This window comes from Malaclemys terrapin, chromosome 25 (genome assembly GCF_027887155.1).
Source record: "Malaclemys terrapin pileata isolate rMalTer1 chromosome 25, rMalTer1.hap1, whole genome shotgun sequence".
Taxonomy (NCBI): domain Eukaryota; kingdom Metazoa; phylum Chordata; order Testudines; family Emydidae; genus Malaclemys; species Malaclemys terrapin.
The window spans coordinates 7145899-7165365 of NC_071529.1; the positions used below are offsets into that span (position 1 = coordinate 7145899).

Genomic DNA, 19467 nt, shown 5'->3' on the forward strand with positions numbered 1-19467 from the left:
CATCATCAGTGCCACAGGAAATACGTTCTTTCCCTTTTCCTTGCATTGCGTAATATGGCATATTTTTCTCATATAGCAGCAGAAATGATGGAAGAGTTGCATAGCCTGGACCCACGACGGCAGGAACTGTTGGAGGCCAGGTTCACTGGAGTAGGTGTTGCCAAAGTGAGTAAAAGTACCTGTGATAGCAGGCACAAATCTTGACCTATCTTGCACACCACATTTAAAAAAAAAAAAAAAAAAAACATAAGTAGTGCTGTTTCACTAAGGGAAAGTTGTTCGATAGTTTTGTTTTGTCCACTAACTTATTTTAAAGCGTGTGTAAAGAGGAGTGTACGATACTGAAAATAGTATGAGGCATTTGCCTCTGTGTGCATAGACACCACAGTGTGTGTGAATTTGTTTTGTAATGAAGAGTTAGTTTTTAAGATTTGCTCAGTTTTTTTCAGTATAAAAAAGGCCATGCACCACACCATCACTTCTTTTGGCAGAGGTGGTGTAGCCCACCGCTTTCCTATCTCAAAAGGCTTGTGTGGGAACCAAATATGAGTAACTTAGGTGACCACAGTTATGATGAACTTGCATGTAACCAGGGTTAAGGCCATCAGGAACTTGTCCATTCAATTTTCCTCTGAGAACAACTGAACTTGTGTGAGCTCAGTTATATTCAACTAAAATTTGCTTATTCAGAGATAAGTTTGCATACTCTTAAGTTCACAACCTGCTAGCAAAATCCTCCCCTTCTCTTAATGTATGACTTTGTACCTGATCAGAAGTTGCATTTCTTGATTCAGGCATTCAGTAATAAGTTGTGTAACTCCCATCCTTTTGTTTGAAATACCACTATTGGGTTTGATCTCCATATGTTTGTGTGTGTGTAACGTTATAGCTCCTGTAGTAGCGTCTCTTCATTTCTTCCACCATTCTAGTTCTTAAGATGACAGTAGAACAATGATAACATTCCAGTTTGCACACTTTAAACACACTGAGTTTCAGACCATATCAAGCTAGAAAGGAAATCTAGCTAGATAACCTGTTGCTATAAAAGGTTCATCCACCTGTTGGAATCGTATTGGGAAGAGGGAACTTGGTAGCTGATTTACCTTTCTCTTATGAAGAGTACAAAATAAATACATCAAAGCTTGGAATGGTTCTGTTCCAGTTTGTTTTATTTCTGAACTAATTTGTGCAGCAGTTGTATTATGAAGCCCTGGAAGCAGATCAGTAAGTAAACAGTCTGCAACTTAAAAGAAGCTTACTAAGGCCTGGTCCAAACTTAAAAGTTTTACTGTTACAACTTTCAATTAGGTATTTGGTGTGTTTTTTTTGTTTGTTTGTTTTAACTGAAATAGTAATATAGGTAAAAACCCCAATGGGATGCAGTTTTTCTGGTATGAAGATGACTTGTGCAGGTATAATTATTCCCCTTCTTGCATGGAGCGAGCTATACTGATATAATTGTGCCCATGCTTGAACAGTGGTGGTGTTGAACCTCTTTAACTATACAAGTATAATTAAAGCTGTACAAATTTGTAGTGTAGACACCCTTAGATTGTAGGCTTCTTGAGGGCAGGACCCCAGTCTCTTTATATTATACAGTGCCTTAATACATTGAGGAGAGTTAACTTAGGAAGCCGCTTCTTATAAAGAAATAACTTTAAGCAGATCTAGGAAACTATACATACAAAACTGCATGAGGTTATACAATTGGGAGAAAAATGCCCTTCCACTGTTCAGGTTAAAATTGAAAGCTACCTTGCTAATTCTTATGCCGTTGACCATAACTTGATCTACCTAAAGAGAACAACAGTTTCTCATTATTTCTCCGGCCTTACAGCAGAGGCAGAACGTAAAGTAGTAAACGTTGTCTAGTATAAAATATGGTACAGTACCACAATCTGTGGGTGTAATGTTAATCCCAGATACTATATGCTCTACTGGGCCAATGCTTTTTCAGAATCTCGGCCCATCACACTCTGCACTGGCATCTATAGCTCAGTGTTTCAAAGTGAGCATGTTTGGAAACCCATGATATGGTTTTTAATAGACTGAAGGAAGATTTTAGCTCTCTCCAGTTGGGTGTGGAAGGAAAGCCACTTCAAATGAGTTAGTGCCATCTAGTGGGATTGGCACTGGCCTCTTGGGATGGAAGGTATTCTGTTGCTGTTTGTTGCATAAAAGGAAGAAAGTAAATATCGTCTCAGATGCTTTCCTATCGGGTAAGCAGGCCAGGCAGCTGTAACATTGAATTTCCTGCCTTTTATTTATTTGGCTTACTGCTTGGTATTTATTCATAAACAAAAAGCACAAATCAGGCCTGTGCAAAATAAACAAATGCTAGTTTGTATTCTTACTACTAATTACAGCATATATAGTTTTTTAACTTTTGTTCACTTGCAAACCTGGGAAAATAACACTGTTTTTAAGAGCGTTTCTACCTGAAAACCACTGTGGACTTGTCCTGAGTTTCCTCAGCCTCAGAAATTAAAGAACGTGCCCTTTTAGAAACTCTTGAAATAACCGAAATCACAGGTGCAAGAAAGCAGTGTTTCTAGGCAGTTGATGGAACTCCATCTACGTGAAACAACCATGTAGCTAGACATCTTCAAAGCAGTGGTGACTTGTTGGACACCTAGCATTGCCATACAGTTTAAGTGTATTCCTTTACCAAATTCATGCCTATGTTGATTCAGGAAGGTCTTGCTTTGTGAATTCCTGACATGAGCTGGTACTTGGTTACTTTTTTAATAGCTCAGGTTTCATTTAGCAAATGAACAGTAAAGTTCAATTGTGAGGCATACTTCTGTCTAAACCTCTGTTTCCCACTTTGGGTCAGTCAGTGTTGAAGACAAGCGGTAGTTTGAATTCCTGTGGATAACGTTTAGTTTTGTGTCTCTTCTCTTCTGCGTCACCTTCCTCTGTCTCACTTCTGGTAAAATAAAAAATGGGATAGTTCCAAAGGATTTGTACCATTTCAAGGTATTTGTACCAGATACGAAGAGGGCTAGCTAGTTGGGGGTGGGAAAGTGCACATACATTCCTGCCTCCATCATTCAGGCTACATCGGGATGGATCATTACGGTAAAATACCTGTCATCCCCTAGCCTGCTATTGGGAACCAATGTCCACAAGTTAAACTTGTCCTGGTTTGCTTTGCTGCAGCTGTGCTGATTCACTCAGAATATTTTTTTCTAAATTTAAAAATAAATCTGCAATACTTCAAGATGGCACTGACCTTCTTTATTTGTCTATAGTAATTATCTAGATCCAAATGTGTACACTAAAACTCAAGAAGCATTGGTCACTACTGTCTTTGAATTTGCATGTAGGATACAATAAAGAGGGACATGGAAACAAATACAGCCTGAATAGTGTTTGTGCTGCAGGATATCTAGATCCAAAAAAAAGTATATTTTTTCCATAAAAACAACAATATTTTGCAACCTGTTTTTGCTTTATGAACCCCGTGTCTATCCAGGATTGCGTATCCTTTATCACCAAAATAAGCTTAGCAATTAGACCTCTGTTTTAGCTGTAAATTTACCAAGTAGAGGACAAAGTTGAGTGACTGCATTTTTTCCTAGGGGGAAATAATGCTATCCCAAAAAGTTATCTACCATGTAATCAATGCAAACATTCATAGAGCAGTAGAGTAGGAGTTCTGAGTTATGTAAATAGATTCATCAGCTAGCAAAGGAAGTGCCCAGAGTACTTTTTTCTCCTTTTTATCCTGAAGATTTGATAATTATCTTGATGGATTTGAAATAAATAACCATATATAGCAACTAAAGCACAGAAATGGAAGTCAGATCTGGGTTCTACTTCAGCTTTGTCACTGACTCAGTGTGACCTTTAGGTAAGTCACTTGACCTCTTTCTGCCTCAATTTCCCCATGTATAAGGGAGGCAGTGATTAATTAATCAGTGCTTGTAAAGCACTCTGAAATTTGTGGATGGAAGCTGCCATAGAAGTATGCAAAGCATTAGCATATATCTGTGCTACGGAGACTATACTGAGGTTTTTCTGTCAGTGTAGGAACACCAGCTTCTCGAACAACATTAGCTCAGTTGATGGAAGCACTCTTCTGTTGACATAGCTGCATCTACATCAGTGGTTCTCAACCCGCAACCCAATCAGCACACACCTGCTGCCCATGTGACATCCTCAGAGCCATACAGGTCGTATACATATTGTTTGGATGTGGCCTGCATAACATACACAGAACTGCATATGCGGCCCACGGTGGTAAATAGGTTGAGAACCACTGGTCTAGGCTAAGGGTTATGTCAGCATAACTATGTTAGTCAGGGATGTGGTTTTATCACAGCCTCACCAATGTAGCTATGCTAATAGAACTTTCAAATGTAGACCAAACCTGAGAGATTGAAAACCAGGTAACTATTGAAAAGTGAGTCAAAGTTGTAAACTTACCTACCTCTCAAACGCAGCAGAGGTGACCTATGGAAACTTTGTTGGTAGCTTATTTGTCTGTTTAACTGGATGTTTGGAAAGGTCCAGTTTTAACCAGCATTGCAGAAGTTTCAAATATAACTTGTGTGTAAAGGATGTCTTTCTTTTGTACTTGGACTATATTATACCTCTTATATCAAGGTAAATAAAGCATGAAATAAGGAAGACTAATTGTGAAACATGTTTCATCTTAGGGCTGGCCTACTTACTAACTAGCACAAAAGTAATTCGATCGGCTGTAATTCACACCTTTTGGTTATCTTGGTTCAAATTTGTGTAAGTGACCCTAACTTGCAATGGAATTGGAAAGGATCAATTGTTTCCATTTAAAACTGTGATATCAATGTATATAGCCACTTCGCTTTCCTGTTGACTTGCAGATATGGAAGTTGCACAGGTTTGGTTCACCCGGGAAGGATCATCCTAGTTGGGTCTAATCGAGTGTCCTCCTGCAGTTGAATTGACAGGAGGGTTTAGCAGAGGTTGCTATTCAAAATTATCCTTTGTAACTCCCTGTAGAATTCATGTTACCTTTCACCATGAGGAATGCATCCACTACATTCAAGCAGATGGTAAATGTAGTACAAATAACTTTGGGCTAGTTCACTGTGGTCGAGATTGATGAGAACCGTCTAAACCAAGTTGTGAGAGGATCATGTACAGTGTGTTGCAAATTATTGTTTGATGTCCACTTGGGTTATTACACATTGGGGAATGGACAGACTTAAGCTGGAGCCAGACAAGGTGGATGCTGTTAAGCTAGTCCACTTCCACTAAACAATGTTAGATGCGGGCTTTCCTAAGGACTGCGGGTTACTTCCATCATAATGTAAGCCAATACTGCTTGACTGCAACCCTTCCCATGGTTCTTTCAAAGAAGAAAATGACTGACAAGCTTGTGTGAGTTGCCAAATGTGAGCAGGCTTTCAAAACCCCTACGGAAGATTCTTGTAGGTCAGTAGTGCTTTTGCAGCTAAATTACAATATGAAGATTGTGCTGTGCGCAGATACTTCAGACGTGGGCCTTGGAGCAGCACTCAGCCAGGTGAATCACAAGTGGGGAAGAACACCCTGCTTTATATCGGCAGGAAATTACTTCCTTGGGAAGCAATGAATGCCATTATGGAGAAATGCCTTGCTATTGGGTAGGCCCTCCAAAAACTCTTAATTTAAATGGCCTATACTTCAAGATCGTGACTGACCCCCATTTCCTTGCACTGGTTACACTAAATGAGTAGGCTTAAGGCAAAACTTCTCCAGTGGAGTATTATCTTGAAACAATACTCTTAAATTAGTCAGCTGTAACACAGCCAAAAATGCAGTGCCATTGGACTTCCTAGTAGCAAGGAAGATCTTTGGCAAACTTCTCCTGATCCAAAAGTGACAGTAAGGGAATTGGCAATACATTGTCGCCAGATTTTTATTTTGTTTTATATACTCTATGCCAAGCGTTGTCTCCCAGCTCTCTTTGATAAGATCTTCTATCTTCTTTGGATTAATTCTGTACCTAATTTTAGTATGGTTTTTAATTTTAAACAGTCCCAAGATGAGTGGAAATTAAGTATTGTACGTTTGTTCGTATGTCAGACACAGAGCTAAATAGGGAAAAAACAGGAATGAATATAGGAGTTGGAACTACATATAGTTAGAATGGGGGGGGGGGAATCTAAAATGTACAGACTCTTACTGACTGTTTATCTAAACCGTTGCCATAAGTAGTTTTGCTAAGCACTTGATTTCTCATGTCACCATGAAGATCAGTGAGTGTCTGGTTAGATGACTTGGGGAAACTCAAGTAGCATTGTGAGAAGAGATTTAGCTGAGAACTTCACTATGTTCCTTAGGCTTTCTGGGTCATCAGAAATCTTCACCACTCCTGTTTAGCATATATTCTGGTGGTCCGATAAGGCAATGTGCTGTAATAGTTAGAGGACTGGGAGTCAGGAAACCTATGTTCTATTCCAGAGTCCTTGCTGACTTGCCTTGTGATACATAAACCAGTTGTTTAACTTCAGTTCCTTGTCTATAAACTCTGGTTAAGGCTTTGCAAAGTACTTTGAGGACCTAAGATAAAAGGTGCTATATAAACCACTAGAGGAGGGGGAGCCCAGGTTTCACCGAGAAACGCTTTTGTAGAGACAGGCTTGTTCCCTGTTAATCATTGTTTATCTTCTAGGGCTGCATTTAAATGCAGTGAATCTTGCTATTCATGTAGAACTGGAGCCCGAATATACTTTGATTTCAGCCATCGTATAGGATAGAAGAATGGACTACTTGTCCATTCTCTCTTTCCCCGTATATTATTGGTGTTGGAGGCATGAGGATATTTGTCTCTTGTGCTTTTCAAGAGACGTATTGCTTTGGAGAGAAGCCTCATAAAGAAAGTAAGGTAAAACTAAACTCGGCATTGAATTCTGTCTTTCAAGAAACTGATTAGAATTGAATAATTATTTTGTTGATTTGTGAAACAGATTCAGTTCCAGCTTGCTCTTCCATAGCTGTACCTAGACCTTAATTAGGCCAGCCACGTTCAGATGCAGAATAGTTCTTTCTGGTGATGGTGTCAAAGGTCAGAAGAAGATTGCATGACTTTCAGATTCCACATTGAGCTTTCAGGGTGAGCAGTTAGGAAAACAACTTTTTAACTCAAACTGAATAGGGTTGGTCTGCGTACATCATTGAGGATACTTACACATCTGACATTTCTAGAGACTCTTTTCTGGCTTCCCATAGCCTACATCATGTTATCCCTCTGGGCTATTCTAGAATACAAGTCAGTGGGATGAAATATAGAACCTCCTTAAACAAATAGAATATCCTGAGCACAACCTGTTCTGAAAAGCTCAAATGTGGCCTTTTAGGAGCAGCTGTTTCTGTCGCTCACTCTCCATGAGTGAAATGGAGGCAGTGAGATTGTGGAAAGTGTGGGAAGAACATTGACTTTCATCTTCATCATAATATAGATCTTTAATATGTCTGAGGCAGGGCACAAATCTGAGACACTTCTGCACCTAATAAGCTTTATTAAGGTGTAGAAGCGAAGCTTTAACATTGTACCAAATGCTGACATCTCGAAGGTACTGTTGCGGTTCAGGTTCATAAAAGGAAGTGATGAATTTTAGAGGGCATCATTTGAAGTTTATAAACAAACTTTTTTACATGGGCAAAGAGATTAACCTTCTGTCACCACTTGCCATAAGTGCCATATTAAGTTTATTACAACCACATGAAGGCTGTGTCTGTATCAAAGGTTAGCATTGGCACTTCTGTTAAATCCTGTTGTCAGGGGTTTATCACTTGGTCATTTTAAAAAATGCACCCGGGTGGTAATTGGAGTACAAGATTCTGTCAAGAAACAACTCACTGTGAATAAATTTTTAAAACCAGCTAGATTTTAAATTGTCATGTGTTTTTTGGGGGGAAGGGAGGAATGCATTTTTTAGCTTTAAAACCATTTTTTGTGTTGATAAATGGTTTTGGGGAGGAAGTAAAGGGATTATAACTTGCAATATGGTCTAGAAAATAACTTTTCACAAATCTAAAGTTTATTTTTTAAATGTAGAGTCCTAAATATAGTCTTTCAAACTACTACAATTTAAAATCTAGCTGCTTTAAAAAAAAAAAAATTCCGGAACACCTTATTATGCCTCTTTACACACTCAGATAAACAAATCAGTGCTTAACATTAAAGTTGTAATCTAGATTTGCAACAGCTGAAATTAGGCCTTACTTTGAACTTTTTGGTTCTGACTGGGATGTATCACAACCTTAACTTTTATTTAAACATCGTTGTGCTAGTACTCCTGGAATGTTCTGTATATAAAGCTGAGGTGGGGAGGGAGGGGAGGGTTTCCTCACAAATCTGGCTTGGTCATGCTGTTATTTCAGCACAGTCTCCATTTCACTCATACGGAGAATTAACTTGGTATAATAATGAACTACTGTGGTGATGCCGCTTCTGTGATGGTGTATAAGAGCTCTTGTTTTTGGGTGCCTCACAAGTAGAGCAGATATAGCTCTTACACAAGGGAGGAGGTTTCTCTGGCCAGAAAGTGAGGGTTATTCTTTCAGTGAGCCATGAGGTGGTGGTAACGTTGAAATCTAGAATGCTGTCTTTACACTGTTCTGGTTGGAAAATGTGCTTCGTGTTCATTACCCTTTCTACTTGCTAATTAAAGTCATCTTGTAGCTTAAGCCTTTATATGTTGTTGCCACCCAACCCAACATCCGCCTTTGCAACGAGGAAAAATGTAAGGGGTGAAAAGGAGTAAAAACAAAATCCCCACTGGAGAGGTGGCTTTGTCCTGTCCCTCCTCAGTAAAGATTTTGGATGATTAAATATGACTTTTTAGGTCATTGGAAAGATAGCCTAACTAATTATTCTGTGTGAGGGCATTACACCTAACTGCAACAGTAAATTTGTGTGATTCACTCCAGTTTCCTTTTTGATTGGATTTACTGCAGTCTTTGGACCAGATTTACAAAGGTATTTAGATGCCTGATGATGCAGATAGACACTAATCGGCTTAGGCACTTTTGCAAATCCCACGAGGTGACCATCAGCATCTTTTGGTGCCCAAATACCTTTGTAAGTGGCTTTCGGACACTTAATTTTTGGTGTGATGGAAGCAAACATCTCTAGTTTTGGGTCAGTCAAGGATGACTGAAATTGTCTAGCAAGAGAAGTTCCCTGCAATCTCAACCAGGGCAACTAACACGTGGCAGCAGTAATAGCCGGCTTGCCAAATGGAAAATACCTTTAAATTCTTAGCCCTGGGTCAAGCAGGTGCTCGCTGGAAGAGCTGCTTTGCTTTGCTATTTAGCAATTCAAAATGTTTTCTTTCACGAGCTAATTGTTTTAGACCTTTACTAACATTACCACGGTTGTTAGAATGTGATATTTCAAATGAGCATGAGAATGTCATTGCAAAGCGTTTTAAAGGCTGAGCTGCAACTAAGATATGTCCACGGCTTTCTTGCCTTATATGAAAACTGTCTCTAAGTTGTTTTTGTTTTTCCACCTGTAGGGTCCATTAAATAGCGAGTCTTCCAATCAGAGCTTGTGCAGCGTGGGCTCTCTGAGCGATAAAGAATTGGAGGTAAGCAGCCACTGTTCCTAATAGTCATCTGTTATGGGTTAAATGTGAATGAGCTAACAAAGCCCAGAATGAATTCCATGAGCTGGAGATGAAGATTTCCTAGTTCAGGACTTTTGTGTGGAACAGGTTACTAGAAGAATCGAGACTGAGTCTAAGTCATATGGACGTTAGAGCATCCTGCAAGGCCCACCTAGTTGAGGTTTTCTCATCATAACAGATGCTTTTCTTAAAGATAAAAAAGGAGGGTGGTTTTACTGCAGTTAGGATGGTGGTTTGTGCAACTAAGCCCTCAATTGCTGTTTTCAGTACTTGGTGGCTGTGTTCAGTTGCAGTTTTGGGCAGACCAAAATAAAAGGGAGTCTGCTTAGAAAAGTCCAAGTCTTTCCCCACCCTCCTTCACACTTCATGTGTACGTGAAGTTTTAGAAATATGTACAAGAAGATAAGGATTTATAGAAACTGACATGTAGAATGAAAAGAAAATAAGGCCTGATAGTATTACATGCTTCCTCTTAGTTACTTTCATTAGATTTGGATTGAGAACTTCAAAAAAACCTGCTAAAACAACAAAGTTGAACTGCAGTTACTTTTTAATTTAAATCAAGATTGCCAGTTAGTAATGCAGTATCTAAATTCAATAGTTTGTTTAAACCCACAATAAGATAACTTCCTACTTCACTTGCCAGCCAAGTGCTGAGTTTTGGATCATATTTCCCCTTTAATACATTACAGTACAGGTATCAAGTATCTGGTGCAGTCAGTACTGTAGGAATACACAGTATCTCGAACTCTGGACTTGACAGGTAAGTAAATTAGGAAATGGTCTTCAATTATTTGAAGATCATGAGTATTAAGTATCTCCATATTTTTGTTTTGTTCTGGCTTTACAGTCTACTTCTAGTGAGTTTGACTTAGATTAACTAAGGAGATCCAGTTGTCTGCCACTCTTCGCTTTTCAATCTGTGGTGTTTTAGCAGTGGGTAGGTAATCTTATATAGCCTACCTCTTGTGCAATTGGGTGAATGCGAGAATGACTACTTAAAATTGAATTTTGTTAATTTAAGGATAATATGAAGCTAAAATACACTCGCAGTCTCCTGTTGTAATCTTATTGTCACTGTTACAGAGCCTTTGGAGTCACTATTGCATGAGGGTATCTGAGATGCTCCTGTCAATGGTGGGGTGCAGATTCCTTTGACTTTGTATTGAGTCAGCAGTTTCTTGTACCAATATTGTATCTACATAGTGGCTGGTATCAAAATGTCGTCAGTGAGGGTCTGTTCATTGTACTGATGTTATCATTCTATAAAGTAGTGCACAGGTACAGTAGCTACTCTTCGTGTGTGTGGTTTTTTTTTTTTTTAAGCTCTAAACAAACCTTTCTGCCCTCCCACCCCAAACAAAACCAAAAACCAACCCTCATCTCCATTAGGGACTGCTGGGCTGGCATGTTATGGCCTCCTACATTCCCTCGGATCTTAGGTTTAACTTCTGGCTGTGTCAGCTTCATTCTTTTATCTTTTCAAAGTAGGTAGGTTGGGTTCTCTGTTTATTGTGTGGACATCAGTTTCTAAGAACCATGAATCTTAAGTTTGCCACAAAAGTTTTGGCCAAGATTTCCCTACCCTTTGTTGTGCAACGGGCACTGTGGCTTTCCTCCTCTGTCGTTCAGTGGTGGATGACATGATGTGTAAACAAATAGCTTGGAAAATATTTTGGGCCCCTTCGGGGTAAAATGTATGTGATTAAAAATGACCAGATTTTTCTCTCTAGTAAATTTGATCATTTTTTTCTAATACATAGAACTTCAAGTTTTGTTTCCTTGTGTCTCACTTTGTTTTGAAGTCCTGCTGAAGGAATTCTTTACATCTGAAACACTTCACATAACGTGTAAATGATTTTTCATGTAACTTATGCGAGACAGCACCTAGGTACCAAGAGCACTAAAAATCAGTTATTGAATGGGCTGCAGTCAGTTGGGTGGGATTTTCAAAAGGTGCTAAAGTGACTTAGGAGCATATGTCCTATTGAAAGGCAATGTAACTTGAGCTCCTGACTCACTTTAGCACTTTTTGAAAATCCCATCCTTGGAACATAGACTGGGCCCAATTCTCAACTGCCTTGCATCTTGTGTGGCCATTTAGACTAGTGAAAAGTGGGTGTTAAACGCTGCTGTTCTGATTTGATTGAATTTTATGCTCCATCTGCAGCAGACTAAAAGACTACATGATGTACAGGGCAATGGAGAATCAGTCATACCATGTCTAAAATAGAAAATAATCTCTCCCTGTTCCTACCCCCTTCTGATTTCTAACATGTTCTCTTACTTTTGCTGTGCACAGGTGTGAAGGTTGTGTCTCTCTAAGTACTGAGTGCAAAAACGAATGCACTTGGGAACTGGAACGACCATTGGGGACCTGCAGCCTATTTATTTAGTATTTTGGTCGTTTTTTAAATTCTGGAATAACAGCAGAAATGTTAATTTTGAAGTATTTTTTAACAGACTCCTGAGAAGAAACAGAATGACCAGCGGAACAGGAAAAGAAAAGCAGAAGCATATGAGACCAGTCAAGGTAACCCATTCTCCTGACCCTTCTCAGGATTTCTGACCAGTTGATAATTGGCTTCACTTTTGAAAGAGTCATGGTGTCTATGGTTCATCTCAGGGGTGTGTCAGGCAGCTTGTTAGGAATTTATTTGAAGTACTTTCAGTGATAGTGTAGTACTCCTCTGGGAGTCTTGTTTCCATTGTAAGAAAAACATTCAGTCCTACAACAACTTACTGCAACATTCATGTTTACTTCTAAACTCTAGAATTCTTATTGGAGATGTATCATAGGGCCAGATTGCACAAGGAGAGACTGGATGTGGGTCCTCGTACGGGTTATGTGAATATCGTGCTTAGTCACATAGGTACGGTCTGCAGCTGAAATCTCTCTCATTTTTGCTGTACTTTGAAAAGCTTTTGTTCATTTTCTACATCTTGTTCCATGTAACATTGGAAACCTGCTTTAACAACCAGCTAGAGAACAAGTTGTACTCAAAAGTATAAAACAGCAAATGTCGTCTTAAAGAAAAGAGAGTGAGTCTGATTTCAGTCCAAGTTCTCACACTCCTCTTAGTGGGTGAACATTAGTCGGATGGACGGAATAGTTATTTTGACAATAGGAATCTGCTCCTACATCAAAATAACAGATTCTATTGATAGTAGACTGTACCTATAGTGTTTGAAAAGAGAGGTGGAACGACAGTTAAACTTTAATGAGTCCGTGTTAAATCACCATTCTCTCTCTAGCTCTCATAGGAAGGATTGTGGGAGGCTTAATGTGCTCACATTGAGTACAGCAAGTTACGTAAAGGCAAGAGTAGATTGTATATAGTAACCTTTATTATGCTGCTACCTTGAAGGAAGTTTTGAGAGATCCACATTGCTCACCGTGAGAGCAAATATTTCCCTTGTTTGCAGAGAAACAAATGTCATCTAATTGGGTCTGACAATTTTGGAATTAGTCAAACTGTCGACTCTCCTAATTTAAAAAAAAAAGTGTAGAGATTCTAATCCTGGGACTAACTATTGCTGTGTTGAAGCTCTTCTTCCTTACTAGGTGATGTAAGGAGCACCTAAGCGTACATCTTCATTTACATGAATAGGTTTCTCAAAATGGCATCCAATGTTTACATTCACAAATCAAGTTTGCCTTCCTTCTCTGTTTCCCTTTCAGGAAAAGGCACTCCTAGGGGACATAAAATTAGTGATTATTTTGAGGTAAGCCAATTTAAAATTGAACTTTCAGAGAAATCTGTTCTTAAATCCTTGTTTGATTTTTTTTTTTATGAAAAACTACAGTGTAACTTAAGTTACTCTCACCACTGCATTAAATCCTAGCTTCTGGTGTAGGGGATTCACTGTATCAAGCTGATAGGGTTATGAGTTTGATTAGGGCAGAATATTTGAACCTTGTTTCTAAATTAAGCTAATTTCTATTTCTTAAATTTAAACAATTGACTAAATGTTATAAATAGCAATCACCCAAAAACCGGTTTGAAGCTGACTTCTGTTGGCATCTGAACCTTGCCTCACGAGACTGAGCATCCCTTTGGCAAGCCCACTGCAGTTACATTAAAAGCTCCAGTCCTGCAAAGGAATCTGCCAATAGAGTCCCATTAACTTAAATAGGACAGATCCTGTTCAGAGTTAAGCAGGATCTTAAGTCATTGCAGGATCAAGACTAAGAAGTTAGCCCCACTGAGAGGCCAGCACCAAGCACAGAATGGAGATATCAAAACAGTGATGGGTACCTCTAAAAACTTTAAGAAAACTCATTTAATATATATTCTTGGCACTTTTTCTTTCCAAGCATGTACAAACTAGAACCTGGTACTTTTCATCCCTAACAACTTGTTCTTCACTTTATTCTGAGTAGTTAGTTGGCTTGGAGTTAGCAGTGCTTTTGCTAGCACTTCTTCCTTACTGTCTTCAGACATTGCTGAGTTAAAGCATGGCACAGTCCGTAGTACAGGAACATAGGAACTTCCATACCAGATTAGACCAGAGTGCCAGCGAATCTGATACCCTGTTCCTGACTGGCAGAGGGATAGCTCAGTGGTTTGAGCATTGGCCTGCTAAACCCAGGGTTGTGAGTTCAATCCTTGAGGGGGCCATTTAGGAATCTGGGGCAAAAATCTGCCTGGGGATTGGTCCTGCTTTGAGCAGGGGGTTGGACTAGATACCTCCTGAGGTCCCTTTCAACCCTGATATTCTATGATTCAGAGCAAGGTGCATATTTTCTTCACCCCACCCCACCCATGCACGTGTACATAGAGTGCACAATTAGACATACCTGCCATGGGAAGGTCTTCCTAAACCTGGATTGTTAGACGTTGGCTTATCCTGAACCATATCCCTTGGTTTAAAAGAAGAAATTATATCTAATGTAGCTGTGGATATTTAACCATTGAAAGCATTCACAGTCACCTCTTGGTATTATGGGCATACTAGATATAGTTTGTTTTCTTTTGTAAATAGCCAAACCTCAGTCAGTGAATTTTTTTATTTTTTGTTGTCTTCAGTGTCCACTAAAACAGGTTGCTAGGGCTTATAGGGAAGGTCTTTATGCTTTAAGATAAATATGCAGCTTCTATGCAGCTTTCCCCCAAAAAACTTGCTTAAGCATAGTATCTTTATGAAGTGATTGATCATATGTATCTTTTTGGTCAGTTTGCTGGGGGAAGTGGTCCAGGAACCAGTCCTGGCAGAAGCGTGCCACCTGTCGCCCGATCCTCACCACAGCATTCCTTATCCAATCCCTTACCAGTAAGTATTCCCTCTGAGGAAGGTGCTAAATGGTGCAGTTGATATGCCACAGACAGGAGATTTTTCTGAACAAATAGGGCAGAATGTTACCACAGTTACTGAAAGGGACTTGGATTTTGTTTAGTCTCTGAATTAGTTTCAGTGATCCTGCAGTCTATACAGAGCTAATAAACTGGATCATAGCTGTAAAACCAGCTGTCCAGGGCCTGACGTGGACATGTTTGTTTCCAAGGAGCTAGTCCAATCTTAAACAGTTTATCTTACATACTTCAAACCCAGATGCCATTTCTTGATATAGTATAGACGAGTTCTGTCTTAAAGGGTTGTGGATGGCCTATGTTCCTAGAAATAGAAAACGTAGAACTAACATTTTCCATTCTGTCATTCTGATCACTCTGCTTGTCTGTTGCATCCCTCTTCCTGCACAGTTTTGTCTTGTCTATTTCGATTGTGAGATTTTTCCAGAGAAGGGACCGGCTTTCAATGTCCGCATGGTGCCTAGCTCAGTGTTATCCTGCTCTACGCTGGGGTTCATAGAACTACTGAAATACAAATACATCGTTTGTTAGTGCTGAAAAATATTTTACTCCACACTGATTTTTCAGGTGCTTGTAGCTTTTTGGGATAATCAGTAAAAGCTTTCCAATGTGTGTGTGTGCCCATTCCCCGACTTCTTCCATTGAGAAAGTTTCATTGTGCCATTTGGTCCCTTTTGCAAGGTTCAAATGTGAAGAGAACCAATATTTTAAAAAACTTTAAAGAGATTTCAGAAGTTGCTTTTCTGTTATTGTGTAAATACCCTTAAAAACCACCCTTTGAATATGGCCCGGACCTAATCCTCAGATTTTCTTGAGCATTAGGAGAACAGTGTGGCAGTTTGGAGTCTTTTCTGGAGCATAGTATACTGACAGTAAACCAGATACAATGAAGCATATGAGCTTTCCTGGCTAGTCTATTTTGAAGTCATCTGCATACCTCCTAAACTCATATTTGTCTAAATTCCAGTGCTGAGTGCTCTGGGACTGTGCATTGTACCCTGCAGAGTGCCACAAAAGAGAGAGATTGGACCTCGGAGTCCATCATACATCACCAGATCTTAATGAAACTCTCCAGTGCTGCCTTAAAGTTAACAGGGAATTAAAACATATTGCTAGATTATTTTGTACATTTGTTGTTGTATTTAACACAACAGCACCTCCCTTCTTTAAAAAGAAAAGTTAAATTCAAAAACCTCTTAATGACACCTCATGGATGACACTTTACATGCACAACATTCAAGACCATTCTTTTCCCCAGAATCTGGGATCCTGTGGTAAGTGCATAAGGGGCAGTCATTCCTTGAGTACATATTTTTGCAGTTTAATATATTGTGTATATAGAGACCTGGAGAGAACCATGCAGTCAAACTCGTGTCACAGGCAGCATTGGCTAAGTCAGTTGTCTTTTTTACAAAGGTGCTTGTCACGAGTCTATTGGCAGAGTGCCCTCTTCAGGAGCTATGTGGAGAGCACAAGCATGCACGTCTAATTGTCCCACACCCATGCGCACTGCAAGGTGTCAGTTTAGCAGGGCTGGCTAGTACTCAGCCCTCTGACTGAGGCTGCTTGGTTGTTTCTTCCCCTCATGGTCCCAGGTGAAAGAAACAGAACAGTCTGCAGTCACCAGACAAGGTAAAATAAAAGCATAAAGGAAAAGGAGAACCTGTAGGTGGCTTCCATGAGGATATTGGCCTCTTAGTTCAGAGGGGCTGGGGCGGTGTCTCAGTTCACCCCTGAGTGCGCTGGGTCTCCAGGGGAAGTCTATCTCATTTCCCATCTTAATGCAGGGAATCCGTGTTCTCCTGTCTGCAAGGGCTGGGGCTCAGTTGACTCTCATCCTCCCTGGGGAAGCTCAACCGCCTGCTCCCTTCTGAGTGGAGTTCCCTCCTTCTAACTCCTCCTCCAATCCTGGCATGATTTGCAGGGGTGGACGGGCAGGGCCACCCTTGCCCAAAGCAGCTCCTTAACCGCTTCCATGCTGGTGCGGGTTTTGTGTACCCCGTCACAGTGCTCTTCAGGTTCCTTGTCTTCAGTCCTGGTTCTCCTTTCTCCTGCAGCCATACTTTAACTTGATGCCTGTGTTGTGCTAGTAGCATGCCTCTGTAAGTCCACTGCTTTGGCTACAAAAGGAAAAACCAACAACAGCAGGAACAGGGGAAAAGAGGAGAAAACTGAATATCATTCCCAGTTTAGGGAATTAGCGTGTGGGTAAGGAAGGGGTTAAGCACCTTTTATGAGAAGACTGTAGTGGTTATTCACACTGCACGGTAAGCTTGTCTGTGCCTAGGGCTAAGGGAGGAAAGGTTGGTCAGCTTTCTAGACTATCCCTTGCCTATTTCAGATCCCGTTATCCCTCAGTTGCAGATTTCACAGCCCTCTGCTCAGATTTCAGCTCTTACAATGTCCCCGTTCCATAAAGCTCTCTATCAGAAAGGAAAGTAGTATTTCTAATGCTGGGCAGAAAACATGTTTTGGATGAGCAGTAAAAAAGTTAGATGAGCAGTTCTCAGACTTCAAGACCTACCCCATTACACGCGAAACAGTCCAGTACTTGGCATTCTGCCATCGTAACTAATCAGTATAGCTAATATCATTTCTTGTTCCGATGGTACCAAGCCATGCACAACAGTTAGAAAACCACTGTACAAGATGTGAAAGTGGTTAGCTGCTGCATATGGGTACCTCCTGAAAAGCTTTGAAACAGGGCTAGTCTTTACCTATCTTAGACAGTTTATTTTTGCCATTAAAACGGGGCTAGGTTGCCATGACTCCTGGATCCTGATTCAGTTGCTTATCTTAAGTAAATTGAGGCCGAGTTGCTCATCTGTAAAACGAGTATACCTGCACCTCTTGTGAAGTTGGGTGGTTGTAAATGACTTTGCCTCTGTAGAATGAGGATGATGATACTGACCTAAAGTGCTTTGAGATTTATAAGAGCTAGGGCTCGTTGTTCTTAGCCTTTAAAGAGTGCAAAGGCCTAAATTAAGAGATTCTGGTTAAGGCTTTGAGTTTGCAGCTCTTTGCTTGAATGGCCCCAAAATGTGCAGATGTGGAGAGGGGCAGTATTCCCGTTAACTAGGGGAATCCTGTTCTGCACATTCCCATGCAGTGCAGCCCATTTCAAACATGTTATTCCAGTCCACTCCTATTGACCTCCGCTCTCAGAGCGATATTTCCAGGAGCCCTGCTTTTAACAGACCCTCTCTTGGCTGGCTCCCCGTTCCCGAGCTGCTGCTTTGCTGACAACAGTTTTGGCAGAACCAGAGAATCGTCTTTTTTTTTTTTAAGGTTTATTGTATTTTTTTTAAATGTATTACAGCGGCGAGTGGAGCAGCCACTATATGGGGTAGATGGCAGTTCTGCAAAGGAGCCGCAGGAAGAACACTCTCCTCTGCCAACGCTGATGTCTATGATGCTGGCAAAACAGCGGCTTGAGAGTGAGCAGCTGGTACAGAGGGGAGCTGGCCTCTGTTTTGCTTTTGTTTCGGTGAGCAGTCTTTAAAAAACCCAAGCCCGGGGCAGAGGCTGTGTTAAGGGATTGGGAATGGGGTGTGGAGTCTTTCAGCTCTAGGGCTCTGGTTCACATCCAGCCTGAGTTATTAGTGACCGTCTTTACCATCTGACGGCTGGTTCATGAACTATGTGAAAAGTTGCTGGATCTCCAACCTTGCCTTCTAGAGGAATCTGTCTGGTGTAGATGCTTTTATTTCAATTTAAGAAGCTAAACTGATAAAGCCGCAGTAGATTCCTGACTGATTTTAGGCTAAACCAACTTCTCTCAAAGCTGGAGTAACTGCCAATACAGTTGAGAGACAAGGTGGGTGAGGTAATATCTTTTATTGGACCAGCTGCTTTTGGTGAGAGAGACAAGCTTTCGAGCTTACACAGAGCTCTTCTGCAGGTCTGGGAAATGCGCTCAGTGTCGCAGCTAAATACAAGGTGATCAGATTGTTTAGCATAAGTAGTTAAACATATTTCAAAGGTGAAGTGGCCCATTACTCCCCTATGACTAGAGAGGTGTTAGTGTGTGGTGGGGGGGAGCTGGCAGAGGGGGTAAGTGGGTTATATGGCTGTAATAAGCCATAAATCCAACATGTTTCTTCAGTCCATAATTTTTTGTATCTAGTGAAGTTTTGGCTCCCAGGCCAAACAAGGACACTTTGCCAGAGAAGAAGATCACATCATGGAATGGGCCACCCAAATACCCTAAGAGAACCTGCTTCAATACAGAAATGAAACCCCCTCCAACCGCATGCCTCTAGTTGTCATTTAATTGAGGCTTAGGTTGGGCATTAGGAAAAACTTCCTAAGCTATGTCTACACTGTGCAGGGGTGCAGTGGAGACACAGTAAAACCACCCCGAATGAGGGGTCGTAGCTTCATCCACAGGAGAGCGGCTCCCGTCGAAATGCTGTCCACACGGGTGCTTTTTGTCATTAAAACTTTTGTCGTTCAGGGGGCTGTGTTTTTTCACAGCCCTGAGCGACAAAAGATTTGACAATGAAAGTGCAGTGTAGACAAAGCCTAAGTGTCAGGGTAGTTAAGCC

At 40.6% G+C, this 19467-nt stretch overlaps 1 protein-coding gene across 4 annotated transcripts in view; it reads left to right on the top strand.

Annotated features, from left to right (window-relative positions):
* Positions 1-80: 80 nt before the first annotated feature.
* TLK2 (tousled like kinase 2) overlaps positions 81-19467 on the top strand; it is a 53149-nt gene continuing 33762 nt past the window's right edge. The window contains exons 1-6 of one of the 4 annotated variants that reach the window (XM_054014331.1): positions 81-165; positions 9498-9569; positions 12072-12141; positions 13291-13334; positions 14787-14882; positions 18240-18407. In XM_054014331.1, coding sequence (XP_053870306.1) covers positions 85-165; positions 9498-9569; positions 12072-12141; positions 13291-13334; positions 14787-14882; positions 18240-18407 — 531 coding nt within the window. In that variant the 5' untranslated portion in view covers positions 81-84. The remainder of the gene's footprint in view (positions 166-9497; positions 9570-12071; positions 12142-13290; positions 13335-14786; positions 14883-18239; positions 18408-19467) is intronic. The other 3 variants (XM_054014333.1, XM_054014332.1, XM_054014334.1) reach the window with 3 other exon arrangements.